This window comes from Panthera uncia, chromosome B1 (genome assembly GCF_023721935.1).
Source record: "Panthera uncia isolate 11264 chromosome B1, Puncia_PCG_1.0, whole genome shotgun sequence".
Lineage (NCBI taxonomy): Eukaryota > Metazoa > Chordata > Mammalia > Carnivora > Felidae > Panthera > Panthera uncia.
Genome location: NC_064811.1, coordinates 20,664,613 through 20,681,931, shown reverse-complemented (window position 1 = coordinate 20,681,931; position 17,319 = coordinate 20,664,613). Strand labels below are relative to the sequence as shown.

Sequence of the window (17,319 nt, the reverse complement as noted above, 5' to 3'; positions counted from 1 at the left end):
ACAGCAAGGTAAGATTTTTAATACGCAAACTGTGATACGTAATTTAATTCTACTTCATGAACTATTCAGAGAGCCAAGACGCAAAGACGTGCATCAGGCACAGCCAACAGAAGACTTTACAATGGTTTGCGTTTCCTTTTTTATTTATTCCTTGAAACTGCCCGTATTGCAGGTTTCTCATGGGCGAAATATGGAACTGAGCAGATTCTTTTTTCTACAAAATTATGGTATAAACTTGCTCAATTTTCTATCTTATTGCTAATAAACCTTACAGGCGCACAGTTTGTAAAATAAACCCCTTAAGGACTGAATGCGTACAGCATGCTGCAAGGTACAAGAAATAAGCTAAAAATGAGCATATAAACCTACGTCTGGACCAACACAGTACTGAATGCCGGCAAACATTTATCACGACACAGGGAAAAATTAATAGGAGATACAGTTCAGTCCTGAAAGGGTTAAATAGAAACCCTAATATATTATTGTTTCTAATCATCCAGCCCACATTACAGTGCTTGAAAACAAAATCAGAAGTACCGAACACACATTTGTTCAGCACTCATTAGAAAACACAGCTGCTTTTGAAATCAAAAGTAAGTAACTTGGTTAATAATTGAATAGCATTTTGTTTAAAAAAGGAACCCCCCTCCCCCACCCCGTGGATTATCTGGTTAAACAGGACGAGTTTAGTTCTCAAAAACTGCATGGGGAATATTCTGTGAGGGCACAGATGGTACCAGTTTCATTAAAAACAAAAACAAAAACGAAAACTAACCAGTTATGATCGCAAATAAGTCTGTGCAGAAGAGGGATAAATATTTCACTAACACATATATGAGGATGCCTTTAGTTGCCACAGTTGAAGAAAAGTCAGCAGCAGGTTAAATATTATACTAGTGTTCGATTCTGAAATCATTCAAAATCAAAAGGGCATTCTGCATTTAAAGCCTTTAACTTGCCTTCCCAATCTATGTGATCAATTCGATGGAACTAAAAAAACAGACTGGATCATGGACTCAGCTTCTAGCATATTTTTAGAAATTGCATAGCTCACGAGAGCACAAGATACCCTTCTAAAACAGAATTTTAAAAAACCAGAAACAACCCAAAACTCGAATGTTTTCTAACTGAAGTGGTCACCATTCTAAGAAGAGCATCTAGCATCTCTAATAATGCCATCGGAGGAGGGGCTGTATTCTACTATAACCAGAGGACAAGGCTCCTATAAATTATACACTGAAAATGATTTACAAATCCATAAAGATTTTTTTTTAAAGCAGCTGACAAAAGAACTACTGATAAAAAAAATAAGCTACAACAGAAATCATTTCAGTCTTTAGTTTGTGGTATGCAGAATGGCATAAAATAGCAAGGGAAATGTCTGTAGAAGTACATTCTTGGACTTTTCAAACAAACAAAAAACAAACAGGAAAAGGCTTTACAGTCTAGTATTTCAAAATTATCTTATTAAAAGAAACAAACAGCCAAAATAAGGTATAATTAAATAGTAAAAAAGCAAGGTTCATTTTAACAAAGCCATAAACTTGAAGAATTAATTTGAGCTGCAAAGCTACGTAAGGAATAGTCTGTTCTTCAAAAGTATCTCATCTGTTATCGGTTAATTTAACATAGTTTTGTATGTAACTAAACACCAAACCTGGGAAGTGGAGGAAACTTGTGGCCCATTGGAAGTAAAGCGGCACTGAAAATATATTTCCACGCTCCGAACCAAAAGCAGTGTAAAGATTACTTCCATGACTCAACAGAGAAGAATAAATACTACTCAGAAATAAGCAAGTTTGCAAGAAGGAGCTAGTAAACAGTTAAAACAAAGAAAGGTAAGGCCACAATTCTGCCCTTGATCACTGGATCAGATTTGAAGTGTGAGGCAGGGTCAGCTTACAAGAGAAGCTAGTGACTGGAGCAGATCTGAAGAGAAGGCTATACATATAGAATAATGCAGCCTGTGAGTAATTAAAAAGGCTTGCAGTACGATAAAACCACAATAACTCTGATTTAACCAGTAATGTGTTTTACAAGTGACTTCCTCCTTGAAAACTGAGGAAAAGGTGATTTAGAGAAGTTAGGAATTGTATTTACAATGACACAGTCTGAGCAAAAGAATGAGTTGATGAAGATAACAAAGCTGGGGAGAGGGGGAAAGCTACTAATGTTTACAAAGTCTACCGATGAAGACGTTTTCAAAACAGCCCATGACACCAGAAAGACAATGTTCTGTATGGCAACACTGTGGGAAGTTAGTTTTGCATTCATAAGGTACTTGTGGCTCCTGTTTTATGGGACAGTAAAAGCTTACCACACTCTAGAGGTAGTTTTGAACTCTAGAAAGAATGATTGTAGTACTAGACTGTGTCCTAGAACATCACACACATGGTTCCTGTACTAAATGTAGCCCGGTGAGTCGGCTGCAATTTCTAAGAAACTGAACAAAGGCCTGACCAGAGTGCAGGAATGGAAGCAAGGAAAAACCGGTGAGCCTATAGCATGGAAGGGCCAACACACAACCCGAATGCAACGAAATCTTAACTGAATGGAAAAGAAATGTCTTCTGAGTAGGAGACATCTGTGGAGACACTCAGCACTGGAGAAGAGAAGACACAGAAGTCAGGAGAGAGATGAAAAGATTAATTGCATTTGCAGTTTTTACAATCTCACAACTATCTGTTCTAAAGTACTGTCTTCCAAGCTATTTGAGTTGGTCATCTAATAAAAGCATCTTGTTTCAAGGTTACAATGATGTTTTGACCTAGGCTACCAAAAAAATAATAATAATAATAAAATAAAAAAAAATAAGTAAACAAACACATGCTTTTGCTGAGATTTTCTCATTATACAATAAGGGCACCATCTACCAGCTGGTAGCAAATACTTCTCATGATTTTTTTTTTTTTTTTGTCCTATGCTAACAAGGCGGAAAACACCCTGCTGAAGGAGATCACTGGGAACATTCCAAGTTCAAAATAAAATGTTTAACTTACACATAATACAAGTTATGTACAAGATTAGGAGTGGGGCGGGGGGACCTGAACGAATCTGGAACATGTAGATACATTTACACATGGGCAAAGGGGAGAGAACACTTCAAATACCAACATGTTCTGCACCATGAATTCATTAATGACTAAATGGCCACATTTAATTCCACGGAAATTTTAGAACCTCTTGGAATACCACTATAAATACATTTAGAACAACAACAACAACAAAAAAAGGAAAACAAGGAAAGAACTACCAACAGTGTCTGAGAATAGAGACTAAGTTAACATACATTGCATGTACTGCAGGCAAGGCAGAGGCATTTTTTTTAAAGCTTTTGCACAGACTTCATATAATCTTAAAAAAAAAAAAAAAATAGGCGGGCCTTTACAAGATTTGACTTGCTGAAATCAGAACAATTTTGACTCGTGAAAAGTCATAAGACATCAGCTTTAAAAAAATAAAATAAAATAAAAAGATCAGTTCCAGCCTTAAACCAAACAAAAAAAACCTGGAAGAATATGGTAATTAGGTTAAACAAGCATGGTCAGGCTTGGAACTTGAATGTACTGTAGAGCAAAAGCTCAGACGGGGTGGGGAGGAGAGGGACCTATTTGGTAACAAAGGTGTACTATATACTGTGATATAAAAAAAGGTATGGTGAAAATGTACCTTTTGCTAAAGCTTATACAAGTTCCTTGGTCCGTAAAAACTATGTTAGATTTGTGTCTTCTAGTTTGATTAACTTTTATTCCAGCCACATCTCTATTTCTTGCCCATTTAAACAAAACCAAACAAAAACCAACCAAACAAGAGTAACAGCCGAAAACAATCGATTCCCAATAGTTTGTACATTTCGACGTTTTGTTTGCTTTACTGCGGCTTCTGCACTTCAGATCAGCACTTGTAGGTAATGGGGTTTCTGAACAGTATCACCTGGTATGAAAAGTTTTCCCAAGAAACCACAAAAGATTGTTCATTTTTTTTTTCTTTCTTTCTTTCTTTCTTTTTTTTTTTTTTTTGTCAACATTTTGCCGCACTCAAGTCAGTTTAAGTCCCAGCAAGAAGCCGGTAGTTAGGACACCACTGTTGCTGCAGATGATGTGACACTGGTAGAATTTGTGCTGACATTTGTGTAACTTCCCTCGCTGTTTGTGTTTGATTCATTAGGGGGCACTTGGCTTGAACTGGCTCGAAGGATTGCTCCTGCCGCACTGCAGTGTGGCCGTGGCCCTGGTTCCGGTGTGTAGGTAAAGGTAAGGCTGGTGGAATAAATGATTCCATCATTACGGACCAAAGTTACTGGAACCTGGACTGGCTGCCGGACCCATCGCCAGCCCTCCCGGAATGCAGAAATGTCTGGGACAACACAGAGCATACTCTCTCCACATCTGAGGAGGAAATATAAAGCACTTAAAAGGAAGGTAAATTTTAGAACTGGAACTTAAAACAAGGTTGCTCGATACATTACGATCAGTATTAGGAAAGAATCTCATGTACCCAACCCCATCAAAAACTCTGGATGACGTAAAAAGTTTCATTAAGTACCTGTACATAGTTTCAGCTTCTACATCCCCAAACCACACTCGTAAATTTGGAGTGAAATTCTGTCCTGTAAGTTCAAGCATTGCTACGTCCCCACCGCCATTCAACTGAAATTCACAGAAAATCAGAACAATGTTGAGAAAACTTTTCATTTTCCATTAAAGTACACATATTAGTTTTTCATTTGACTATGATTTGTGAAAAAAATGGAAAAATAAAACTCTTCTTTTAAATAATATGATTATAAGGACAAAATGAGCTAAAAAACATCTCAAGATAATATAGTTAAACTTAAATTTTCTTGTATAAAAAGTATGCTTTTATTTTTTTTAATCAACAAACAATGTATTAAAATCTCCAAATCTTATGATTAATTGTGAATAAAATCATGCTAAGTCAGAGCAGAGAAAGCAACTGCAAAGAGCTAAAAGTCAACTTGTAAGGGGTCTCACCTGAAGACTTTCTACGACAGGCACAGGGGTGACTGGGGCAAGGACAGGGCCCATCCCCTCGTAAAATGTATACTCTGCCTTATCCGTACTAATGATTGTCCAGGAAGCTCCATCATTTATCATCTCTTTATTTGGTTCTTTTGGGCATGGAGTGGCCTGATGAAGAAAGAAATGTTTAGAAATGGAAGTTTACATACACTGCAGTATAAAGACAATTTTAACAAGGTAACATTCATAGACTGGAGTTAACAGGCAGACAATTTACTACAAATTTCTGAACTTTCCAAACATGGCGCTCTGCCAATCCCTAACTAAACACAGAGCATCAATATGACAACCTCACATCCAGTAGTTTTTTATACCATGAAATATTTCAGGGACATATTAAAAATAATACCTTTCAGAATACCCATTTAAGAGCACACCAGTACCTGCATAATTTCTTTAATAAAAGATAGTATTCGTGATGTAAATAGCTACTTAAAACTCTTTATGGGTCCCTAAGAGAATAAGAGCCCTTCAAGCGTCGAGAGCAGTTAAACCTAGGTACTCCCAGCAGGAGGAAACCAAGATGTGAACTGGCAACCCCCCACCCCTACCTTCAAACACCCAGGCCAGTCCAGCAGTTCTGGGCTGAGGCGGACGGCTGTATGTGGCCATCTCTCTGAAACGGGGTCTTCAGGTGTTTACAAGTGCGTTTCACACGAAGTGTTAACCATCCCATTAAATCATCTGCCCATGTCATAGACGTCTTCGTGAAAGACTTCTAGTAAACGCAGTTAAAAATCAGCTTTCGAAACATTTCCTCATTACTATCTAGGAAGACCTCGACGTAAATCTGATAATTATGAACCCTCCCCAGAAATGTGTGTGCATCTATATACAACATCTTCACACAGTTTCAGAGGACTCAATGAACACCCAAAATCTACTTTTGGATGATCTGAGAACCTTTTTTGATTCCCAGAAATCGATATTAACTGTCTCTCCAAGAACATGTTTATGGATTTGAGTTCTTCCTTGAGGTGGGATGACTGCCATGTCTCAGGATCAAGTAGGTTAAGAACTTTCAGACTTGAGAAAAATACCTGAAAACGGCTTTGTGTCTTTGGGTACAATTAACATTAAACAAGAGTTTTAGGTTTCTGTATGCTGCTAACCGAATAGCTGACACTTTTTTTTTTTTTATCAGTAATTTAAAAACATACCTGAAACTGGATTATTCTTTCTTGAGAAAGGCACAAGTACATTCTTTCTGTATCCTTAAGGTAAAATGCACATTTATGGAGTTGTGATACAGGATCATCTGCATCCAGTAATGCGGTTTGCTTATCCACTTTCCTAATTATCTACAGTTCAATAATTAAGAAAGAAAAGGTCATCACATATGGAGAGCTTTCATTCTGGACACTGCCAAGGGCACACGGAAAGAATATGCTATAACAACACATCACAGTGTATATACAAAAACATTTACAAACACTAAGGCTAGGTATAAAAAATACTTTCAGATCACAAGCATGGCAGAATGTGGAAATGGTTACCTTCTTCTGGGAATACCTGAAAAACAGGGCAGGCAAGATACTCATTTTCTAGATCACTGCCTTTCAAGCTTTACTGTGCATACAAATCATCTGGGGTTTTTGTTAAAAACACACCTGTTCTAATCCCACAGATTTCACGTGGGCCTAATAGTCTGCATTTCTAACAAGCTGACAGCTGGTGTTAACCCTGCTGGCCAATGGACCGTATTTTATGTAGCAAGTTCAGTTGACTTTTCCAATGATATACAATCACATCAGAAGAAAATCTCTGAAGACTACTCTCCCTCCCCGCTCCCTCCCTCTCCCTGTGTGTGTGTGTGTGTGTGTGTGTGTGTGTGTGTGTGTATACATATACATATAATTAAAAACCTGGGGCACCTGGGTGGCTCATTTGGTTGGGCGTCCGACTTCGGCTCAGGTCATGATCTCACCGTTTGAGTTCAAGCCCCGCGTCAGGCTCTGTGCTGACCGCTCAGAGCCTGGAGCCTGCTTCAGATTCTATGTCTCCCTCTCTCTCTGCCCCTCCCCTGCTCATGCTCTGTCTCTCTCTCCCAAAAATAAACATTAAAAAAAAAATTAAAAAAAATAAATAAAACCTAAAATAAGTATCATTTTGTAGATTAGGAAACTGGCTCAGAGAAGTCAGGTAACTTGCTCAAAATCACCTGGTTAGAAGCTGAATGACCAGAATGTGATTCCAGGGCTGACTGCCTGCCCAGACTGAACTCCATTACATTTTATAATCCAACTATTTCACAAAATATGTATAGGTGTCTGAAAGATAATCCTATCAAGTGTGAGAAGTCCCTTAGCCCATTGGAGGTAATCACTACGTGTTTGATGATTATGAAGATCACCTCCAACAGCATACAAACATGTTACAGAACTATTTCTCATCTAAAATCAAAAGTAAAGAAATTCCTTCCTCGACGGTATGTCACTCTCCCTTCCTCTCCACTCCACGGGTCCCCTTTATACCAAACTCTTCTTCCTCACTGCACAGTCCCCTTAAGTAACTCCAGACTTTTGTCTCTAAGTCTCCACCAAATTGCCCCTGTCGAGGGCCACCAAGGACATCCAGAGAGATGAATCCATGGGAATCAGGAGGCATCTGTCCTCACCTTATTAGCTTTCTCAGAAGCACTGACACAGATGTCCTCCTTTTGGGGACAGCCCTGCTCTAACTGGCCTTTAGAGTGTCCCAGAGCTGAGTCCTCTTCTCTCCTCCCTCCATCCTCTTTCCTTTCTGCACTATTTAGAGGTTGGCAATTCCTGAAGTTGTATCTCCAGCCCCAGCCTCTCTCCTCTGGCACGCAACTTGTATATTTACCTACTCAACAGTTCTACTTAAGACATTTAATAGGCTTCTTCAATCTCGATTAAAACCCAAACTTTTAGGGACAGCTGGGTGGCTCAGTTAAGCGCCCGACTTCGGTTGAGGTCATGACCTCACAGTTTGTGAGTTCGAGCCACGCATCAGGCTCTGTGCTGAGAGCTCACAGCCTGGAGCCTGATTTGGATTCTAGGTCTCCCTCTTTCTCTGCCCTTCCCCCATTCACCCTCTGTCTCTCTCTTCTTTCAAAAGTAAGTAAACATTAAAAAAACAACAACAAAACACCCAAACTTCTAACTTCCTCCAACTCACAGCTCAGTAAATGGCACCACCACTCACTCAAATGCAAAAACTTTGGAGTCAGCCTTGACTCCTTGTTTTCTCTTATACCTAATCATCCAAACTGTCAACAAATTCTATTAAGTCTACTTTCAAATAAATGTGTCATCTCTCATCACCTTACTGCTACCATCCTGAATTATGACCAAAGTCCAACCACTGTCTCTCTGTTCCCACTGCTACACCCCATGTTCTCCTCCTCACAGAGCAGCCAGAATTATCCTCCTAAACATAAATCAGTCATCATGCCCTGGTTAAAACCTTCCAGTGGCCTCCTGGCATATGTAGGTAATATAAAGTCCATACTCTAGACACAGAGAGAGACTGTACAAGATGCCATCACATCTACAAGGCTGACCTTGTAGCCTCATTTCCCACCCCTCCCCAGTTCAGACTACAGCGCCTTCCTCACTAGTCCTCACCACTCCGGTCTGACATTCTGTCTCCACTTGTGCTGTCTGTCTGAAATGCCCTTCACAGTTTGTGGTTCCCACCTTCGTTCTGGTCTCTGTTCAAATATACCCACTTTGAAGATTTCTCCGACCACTCCAAGCACTCCCCAAGGTCTCTAGGTCTTTACCCTGTTTTAACTTACTTTCCTAACATTTGTGTTAACCTTTAACACGTTAATATGGTTATTTCTTTAGCTAATGTTGTCCATCTCCCTAAAACTGCAAGCTCCATGAGGAAAGAAAGCCCATCTTGCTCACCACTGTATCCAGCATCTAGACAGTGTCTGGCACATGGGAGGTTCAGGACTATTTATAGAATGAACCTGTGCACGTAGGACAGTAACACATTGCTCCACAATGAACATCCTTCACAGTAACTACTGAGTTTTATGAGAATTAAATCAATATATGTAAAGTGCTTAGAACAATACTATTAATATCATGCAATAGTATTGGCTTTTATTACTTGGTTTACATCTCAATATCCAAAGATTTTTCTTTAACTAAGCTACAATTGTATAAAAGTCCCCATGTTTAAAGTTAGCATTCTTCATGTTTACATTTTTTAGCTCTGCAGGTCATTTAGTCAGAATATCTTCCATTCTACTAACACCACACCCATTTTCGAGTTTAAAGGGAGACAGCACACTTTAGCGATGAGAACTTCTAAGAAGTCTTCGAGACTAAATTCAAGCAAAATGTTTCAATCTGATGCTAAAGTCTTAGGGCAATATTTAAATTTGAGGATGTCTGGATTTTGGAGAAATGACTGAGTTCTGAATGACGTAGGCCTTCAGCACTCACTCATCCTTCTCCTCTACGTGAGAGTCACGACTCGTCCGCAGCCCTGTTATTCGTGCGCCCCACGGTTTCTGCACTAGCTAGTGAGAAGCACATCGTGAACGTGAGCCATGTTTAGTTCCATTTTATCCCCACAACAGTTCTCTGGACAGAGACCCTACTGAACGACCTCTCACCAATAAAGAAACCAAAGATGGCCACTACTATTTGGCATCAGAAACTTGCTTTGGTCATTTCTAATTATCAAGAAAAGGAAAGAAATCGGAGACACCTGGCAATGCAAATGTTACAACCTAAGCCACGTGTGTGGTGAATTCTACATTCCTAAAACATCAGGGAGAACTCCAGCCGGCGCTCTCTCCCGCGCTGGCCCTGTAGCTCGCTGGTACAGCATCTACCGTATTTCTGAGATAAACTGGATACAGCCCAACACTGTGTCCCTACCCCCCACCCCCCGGACCTTGAATCAGACACACTCCTAAATCCCCTCCGTCTTTAACATAACTAACTTTTCTTTCTGAAAAGGAGGGGGAATATAAAGCGGGAGTATAAGGGGCTTTTGCGTTCATTTTGCGAAGAAAAGCAGTTTTTACAGTTTCAAAATCGTCCTAGCGAACAAAAAGTCCTAAACACCGTGCTTCTCTCTCAGAGTATGAAATAACAATTTAATTTTTAATAACTCTATCTTCTTGTTGGGAGAGTAAACTAGTAAAAACTATGCTTATATTTTTAAAGAAGTAAGAATTTCTATGCTTCTGAAAACTCGGTCCTGTGGTGGGATATAGCAGGTACCACAAAGAATGAATATAGTATATCTGTACTGGTTAAGGAAAGAAATCATAATGCAATTATTTAGTGCCCTCTATTGAACATGTTCAGATATGCAACCAAGAAGCAAAACGCCACCAAAATTTATTAGAAACAGTGTAACAGAAAGTCATTAATAATGCATTCACAAAAATTGGCTGTCTGCCTTAAATCGGTTTTTGAATAAGGTGGGTGTGATTGTCAATAATCAATAGCAGTGATTATTGACACGTCTTCTTAAGTTAAAAAATGAAACCGAAGCGTATTTTTACATCTGAACGCTGTGCCTTTTTGGTGTTCTTAATTTTCACCACACACAGCAGCAAGAGCAGAGCATACCAGTCTGGGGAGAGCCATGCCGGTAACCGAGCACACAAGTTTGACTGTCTGTCCATAGTGGATGTAGCCATCACGAACTGTGAATTCTTCTCCTTCTGATTCATCATCATCCACTACAGTGGAATGACAAAAGAGATCGAATTATTATCTTTTAGAATTCTTTAATCTACTTAGGAAAATGATAAAACTTAATAGATCTGTGTGTCTTATTATCAAAGAATTTCAACAGCTTCACACTAAAAACATCAAATACACATTTTCATACTCACAGAGATGAATGTAAAATGCTCCCCACTGCTGAGAACTGGCATGGAAATTACCTCCTTCTACATGCAAGTATCTGGTACTAACTGTCTGGGATCGAAGTCGATTAAACAGAGCCACCTTTGTTCCTGAGGCAATGCACACTGCAAAGAAAAAACAGCTTCTATTTATGTGACTGGGGGGAAAGGACCTGTACCTGGCAAGTTATAATTATTCTTTACTATTACTTAATAATTAATAGATTCTGCTAACAAATTGATACCCTAAAAAAAAAAAAAAAATCAAGGTAACTCTCATTAATGATGTCGGGCTAAAGATGTAAAACACGTCCATAAGATATTTTTTAAATGAGAACTATGCAGTATATTTAATGCAGTGCTGTTCAGTAAAGGGACATTATTCTTAAATATCCAACAAGAGGAAAGTGATTAAATACATTATAATATCATTCACCTATTAAATAATGTGTATCAAAATGCACTGGTTAAAAAAAAAAAAGTATCTCCCTAGTATATCACTGAGTGGAAAAACGGGCTATAAAACCCTCTCTATACTGTGGTTCCATTATGTATGTATTTATGTGGCTGTACGTGTGTCCACGTGCTCACATCCAATCCTATGGAATGTACTCAGGAGTCGAGAAGAATGTTTAGCAAAGTTGAGGCCAAATGCCCCTGGATATTGTGATTTTAGAGATTTTGGTTTCTTCTAAATACCCTGAAGTATATAGCATTGCATGAAATTTCTTGAAAAACCAACCACATCTATGTAAGCAGGAAAATATTCTGAAAGTGAAATATGTTCTCTGTCAATAAGAAACTTACAATCAACAGAAAAAGTGAGTTTAAATAAAATCCTATCATTTGAATTGGAGATGGTGTGAATCCATGACATTAGCAAGAACACCCAACTCCCATTATGAAGTAAGCCTTGTCCTCTAGCAACAACAACAAAAACCAAAGAACAAATTTAAATCTGAGCAAGCATCTAAGTGGACTACAAAGATGCTCTCCTTGACCAAACTTAAAAAATTTTTAAGTTTATTTATTTTTGAGAGAGAGAAAGAGAGAGGGAAGGAGGGGGAACATGAGCGGGGGAGGGGCAGAGAGAGGGAGACACAGAATCCAAAGCAGACTCCAAGCTCTGAGCTGTCAGCAGAGCCCGACGCGGGGCTCGAACTCACGAACTGCAAGATCATGACCTGAGCTGAAGTTGGACCCCCAACCGACTGAGCCACCCAGGCGCCCCTCTCCTTGCCCACACTTTAAAGACAGGCTCCTCTTCCCTCTTGGCCTTCCCAGCCCAGTTACTGCAAGATTCCCTAAGTCTTTCTCCCACCCCTGACATCTGATTAAGTTCCTCATGCGCCACCCTGAGTATCTGATCACCAGAGAGAGGCCAGCCTTTAGCAAAAATCCTGTTAAGCTGGCTCCTCTAGAGCCCCTGTACCCTTAATGTTTCCTCTTGGTAATGTTCTATCCACTGCCCCCTCCCCTCACTCTGTTCCTGGACTAACAATCCACTGAGCTCAGCTCCACACTGAAGTCTCTTCTCCCTTCTGTGACAGTACTGAATACAATCTGTCTTTACCACCTTTAACTAGTGTCTGGCTCTACTGTGTTCTCTTTGACACTACCAGTTTATAAGATACATTAAACTACACCAAGGAAATGAAATTAGCAAAATCCAGTATGTGGTAATCTCTCAGGGCCAAATGACTCAGTCTCTTCAATAAATACATTGCAAGGAGAGAGAGCCATGAAGAGGGAATCCAAAGACAAAGAGTACTCAAGGTGGGGTGCCTGGGTGGCTCAGTTGGCTGAGCATCTCTTGATTTCAGCTCAGGTCAAGATCCCAGGGTCAAGGGACAGAGCCCTGCAGGCATCAGGCTCCCTGCTGAGCAAGGAGCCAGCCTATTTTCTGTCTCCCCTACTCCCTCCCTCTGCTCCACTCACTCTCTCTCTCATTCTCTAAAAACTAAATAAAATACAAAAGAAAATAAGTAAGTAGACATGTTTACTTTAAAAAATACTCAAGGACATGTCAATATAATATATAGTGTAAATATCTGATGGGGATTCAAAATTTGAATTCTGATTCAACCAAAGTACTAACAAAATGGCATTTTAGATAATTTTAAACTTGTTTAATTAGACATTTGATGATATGAAGAAATTATTTCTTTTTATACTTGTTTAAGACTGGCCTGCAGTTAAGATCAGTCTTGAAATTAGAGGCTGGACACAGAGCTTTCGTATAATTATGCAACTCTGTCTACTTTACTATGTTTGAAAATTTCCATAATATAAATGGTTATAATAATAATGACTGAGGGAACTAAAACCAACCAATATATAAAAACCGAGTAAGTTCATAATAAAACAAAATAAAAACAAGCAAACTAAACAAAACTCCTAAAACCTTGAGCACTTTCAAAAAATACTACTGCTGTTCTGCAAATTAGTAAGCAAGTGTCTATCCTGCCTTTTCTCTGCAGACTATTATTTGAAACAAAACGCTAACAAGTTCTAAGTAAAAGAATATGAAAAAGCCCTTCATAAAACACTAGATTTAAGCAGCCATCGTCAGTGGCTAATGGTTGCTGAGGAACTCTGTACCGATGGATTAGGCTAGCAACAGCTCAACTTACTATAAACGATCTTAACAGGACAAGACGTGGGTATCATCTCAGGTATCATCTCTGACTTCTGATTAGAAGAAAACAAACATATAGAGGACCAGCTAATTCTAAAATACGTCTTTAGGTCTAACCACCAGTTTATGGAAAATATGAGAGACAGAGGCACAAGTAATCAGCCAGGTCCGGAATATGGATATTCCAAAGGAAAAATTACCCAGTTTCTTCAGCAAATGACATGGAAAGATTGGAGGGGGAGAGAACACACTATTATAGGTTAAAATGTATGGGCCTTATTTGGATCCAAGTTTGAACAGGCCAACTGCTAAGAAAAGAAACACACGCACACACACACACACAACTGTAAAATAACACTTCAGAGACCATGTAATAAGTCTGCACACGGATTGGTTTTTAGATGGCATTAAAGCACTACTGTCAATACTTTTAGGCACCACTACTGCAGAAATGATGGTTGAAAGAACAGGTCATCTGAGATTTCCATTAAAATATTCCAGAAGTCAGAGGAGGAAGGACCATGGAAAAAATGAAACAGAACTGGCAAAACCTGTTGAGGCCAGGGGGCCGGTCACCTTACACAAGTCTCTCCCTTTTAGGTTAAGTTTGAAAATTTTCATAATAAAGAGTTAAAAAAAAAGAAAAAGAAAAAGAAAATTGGGTGCAGGGGTTGCAATGTGTAACTCAGTCAGACAGCGTTTATCTTTGGTATTTGGTAGGTCTAAAAATCTGCTCATGAGGCAGCAGTCTTTGCCAGAGCAACTGTGTTAAACATTTTGTTTAGGTTTTCAGGAAGGACTTCCACAGCCCATTTGATAACAGTGTTTCTCAAAGAGGAGCTTTTGATGTTCTTGGGGGATCAATTCTCTGGAATGAGAACGAGGACTTTTAGCGTCACTGGTCTGATGCATCCAATGCCATCAGCACTCCCTGTGGTCACTGACAGCACAAGGAATAAATTCCCACTTCCCATATGCTTCTGGGGAACAGTGCAGAAGCAACTCTGGTTGGGAACCATCTCCGTAGACCGGGCATTGTCCATTTCAATTAAAAAAAAAAAAAAAAAAAAAAAAAGATGACCATAAAATGGCAATAATACATGTGACGGTTTCAGATTAAGTGGAGGGCCACAAAACCATTACTAACAAATGAATTTGCTATCAAAAAGCAATTTTCAGTTAAAAAAATAGTTGAATTTGTCTTATTAATCCATCAGGGGAATTGGTGACAAAAAAGAAAACTCAAGGATACGTACAGTCAGCATTCTTCAATGACTGCTTCTTTTTGGAAGGTTTGGAGATGACTTTTATCCGCTTGCTGAGGAACACACCAATATCATCGCTGTTGCCATAGAACATCTTTACAGACAACATGAAGTGCTTTCTCTTGTCTGAATCAGATATGTACAAAGTTTTGGCTGTGCAATAGTTCTGTTAAAAAAAGGGAAGTTTCAATAGCACCAAAAGTTTGCTGGTTATGTACTTACAACTCAGTACAGCCATGGCTAGGTTTTCGATGAATGAATTAGATGAATAGCTGAAAAAACCAACTGTAACAATTACTGACATTGATCCTGGAAGACAAAGGACAGTCTTATCAAATCTATGAAATACTACATTACGATCCATTTTATCCATTTTAAAACACAGTTTTTTCTTGTTTTATATAGCTCTATACCAACATAAAAGAATTGTAAATGCTGTAACAGTAATTTTTTAAAAATAGAACTTAACAGGGCACCTGGTAGCTCAGTTAGTTAAATGTGTGACCCTTGATCCTGACTCAGGTCCTGATCTCAAGGTTAATGAGTTCGAGCCCTGCGTCAGGCTCTGTGCTGACAGAATCCTGCTTGGGGTTCTCTCTCTCCTTCTCTCTCCCTCTCTGCCCCTCCCCCACTTCTGCTCTTTCTTTCCTTCTCAGAAATAAACAAATAAACATTAAAAAAAAAAACCACAGAATTTTACAGTTCAAAAAAAGCCCATGACTGTATTTCTGCAATGAAACAAAATAAATAAAGCTATCAGAACTCAACTGAATCTGTGTAAGATTTTTAGATCCTTTTCAAAATAGTGCACAGTTTTTCTTTACATGGATGAACACTACAGAACCACCTATAAGTCTGATAAAAACAAAGTTAGAGTAACTGGAGAATTATAAAATGTTTTATGCCAGAAAAGGTTAGGAGCATACTTTAAAGAACTCTTTATAAAAAATGGTAAACTTTGCCAAATGGGATAATTCATATTATATCATCAAAAGAACTGATTGAGGGGCCCCCGTTTGGCTTAATCAATGGAGCATATGATTCTTGATCTCAGGGTTGTGAGTTCAAGTCCTACATTGGGGGTTGTGCTTACTTAAAAATAAAAAAAATATGCAACTGGATTGAAAGGTAATAGAGAAGATAAACATAGCAAAGTATAATGCCAGTCTACCAGAAAATAAATTCTGGTACCTGAAAAGATAGCATCCAAGAGTTACAGCACTCACAAAGTAGCAGCAACTATCTCAAATATATATGACAATTCTATTATCATTCCTATTCCCCTGATCCCTATGAATTAGGGAAGGAACTATATTATTTTTTTTAAATGTTCATTTATTTTTGAGAGAGAAAAAGAGTGTGAGCAGGGGAGGGGCAGAAAGAGAGGGAGACACAAAATCCAAAGCAGGCTTCAGGCTCTGAGCTGTCAGCACAGAGCCCGACACAGGGCTCGAACCCACAGACCGCAAGATCATGACCCGAGCTGAAATCGGACACTTAACCGACGGAGCCACCCAGGTGCCCCTAAATTATTGATCTCCTTTTCCAGATTGGGTAAATAATGCTCAAACACAGCTTAAGTATTTAAAATATCTAAATTATATTTTTTAGAAGATCAATTCTCTACCTTGTAATTAGGCTACACAAGTTTCCTTGACTACCTCTGTTGTGTGTTTCTTTTAAAAATCAGGAAAAATGCCACTCGTTTAGGAAACAGCTAATGTACTCTAAGTTTTCAACTTTTTAAGTTTTAATCACGTGTAATTTTAGCACAACAAAAATAACGCCAGGGTTTATTTCATTTCTCATAGCAAAGTTATGTAAGACGACGTAGGTGCCACTGTGAGTATTTTACACTTCATTAGGTCTTCACAAATTCAAAAATGTGGTAAAAGCTTTGAGAAGCTTTGTTCGACAGAAGATAAAATTAAGATAAAGCTAATAACAGTAATAAGAAAAATAAAAACAACCGTTCTTCGTACTCACACAACTCCTTCTACCCAAGGATCTCCAAGCTCAGAGATGCTATGGCGGGAGTGACAGGTCTTCCATACATCAAAAAGCACTGAAGGTCAAATTAAGCCTACACTGATGGAACTGTTCTGCACCATAAAGTCTAGGAAAATGGGTATCGATATACTAACGCAGACGGTTACAAGGAACAAAACTAAATGTGTATCTAAAAGACAAATTCTCATAGGCAAAAGCCTTTCACACAAAGTTTTTGTCTGGAAAAAGCAAACACATATCTCTGGGAAAAAAAGGAAAATGTATCCCTATTTTTATAAAAGTGAGTAGTCTGAATCCACAAGAAAATAATCATGGCTAGGACAACTTTTTTTTTTTTTTTTTTTTTTAAAGTAGTCTTCACGCCCAGCACGGAGCCCAACATGGGGCTTGAACTCACGACCCTGAGATCAAGCTGAGCTGAGGTGGAGTCAGGCGTTTAAGCAACTGAGCCACCCAGATGCCCCTGGGATAACTTTATTAGAATTATTATTTTTTAAAAAACTAAGACCACTGACT

General features: G+C 38.8%; 1 protein-coding gene across 10 annotated transcripts in view; it reads right to left on the bottom strand.

Annotated features, from left to right (window-relative positions):
* Nucleotides 1-519: 519 nt before the first annotated feature.
* Nucleotides 520-17,319, bottom strand: part of RBPJ (recombination signal binding protein for immunoglobulin kappa J region) — a 219,596-nt gene continuing 202,796 nt past the window's right edge. For all 10 annotated transcript variants that reach the window (XM_049631878.1, XM_049631882.1, XM_049631886.1 and 7 more), the window contains 7 exons: nucleotides 14,785-14,959; nucleotides 10,879-11,016; nucleotides 10,610-10,722; nucleotides 6,203-6,343; nucleotides 4,995-5,150; nucleotides 4,546-4,649; nucleotides 520-4,388 (listed from right to left, as the gene is read on the bottom strand). In XM_049631878.1, coding sequence (XP_049487835.1) covers nucleotides 4,073-4,388; nucleotides 4,546-4,649; nucleotides 4,995-5,150; nucleotides 6,203-6,343; nucleotides 10,610-10,722; nucleotides 10,879-11,016; nucleotides 14,785-14,959 — 1,143 coding nt within the window. In that variant the 3' untranslated portion in view covers nucleotides 520-4,072. The remainder of the gene's footprint in view (nucleotides 4,389-4,545; nucleotides 4,650-4,994; nucleotides 5,151-6,202; nucleotides 6,344-10,609; nucleotides 10,723-10,878; nucleotides 11,017-14,784; nucleotides 14,960-17,319) is intronic.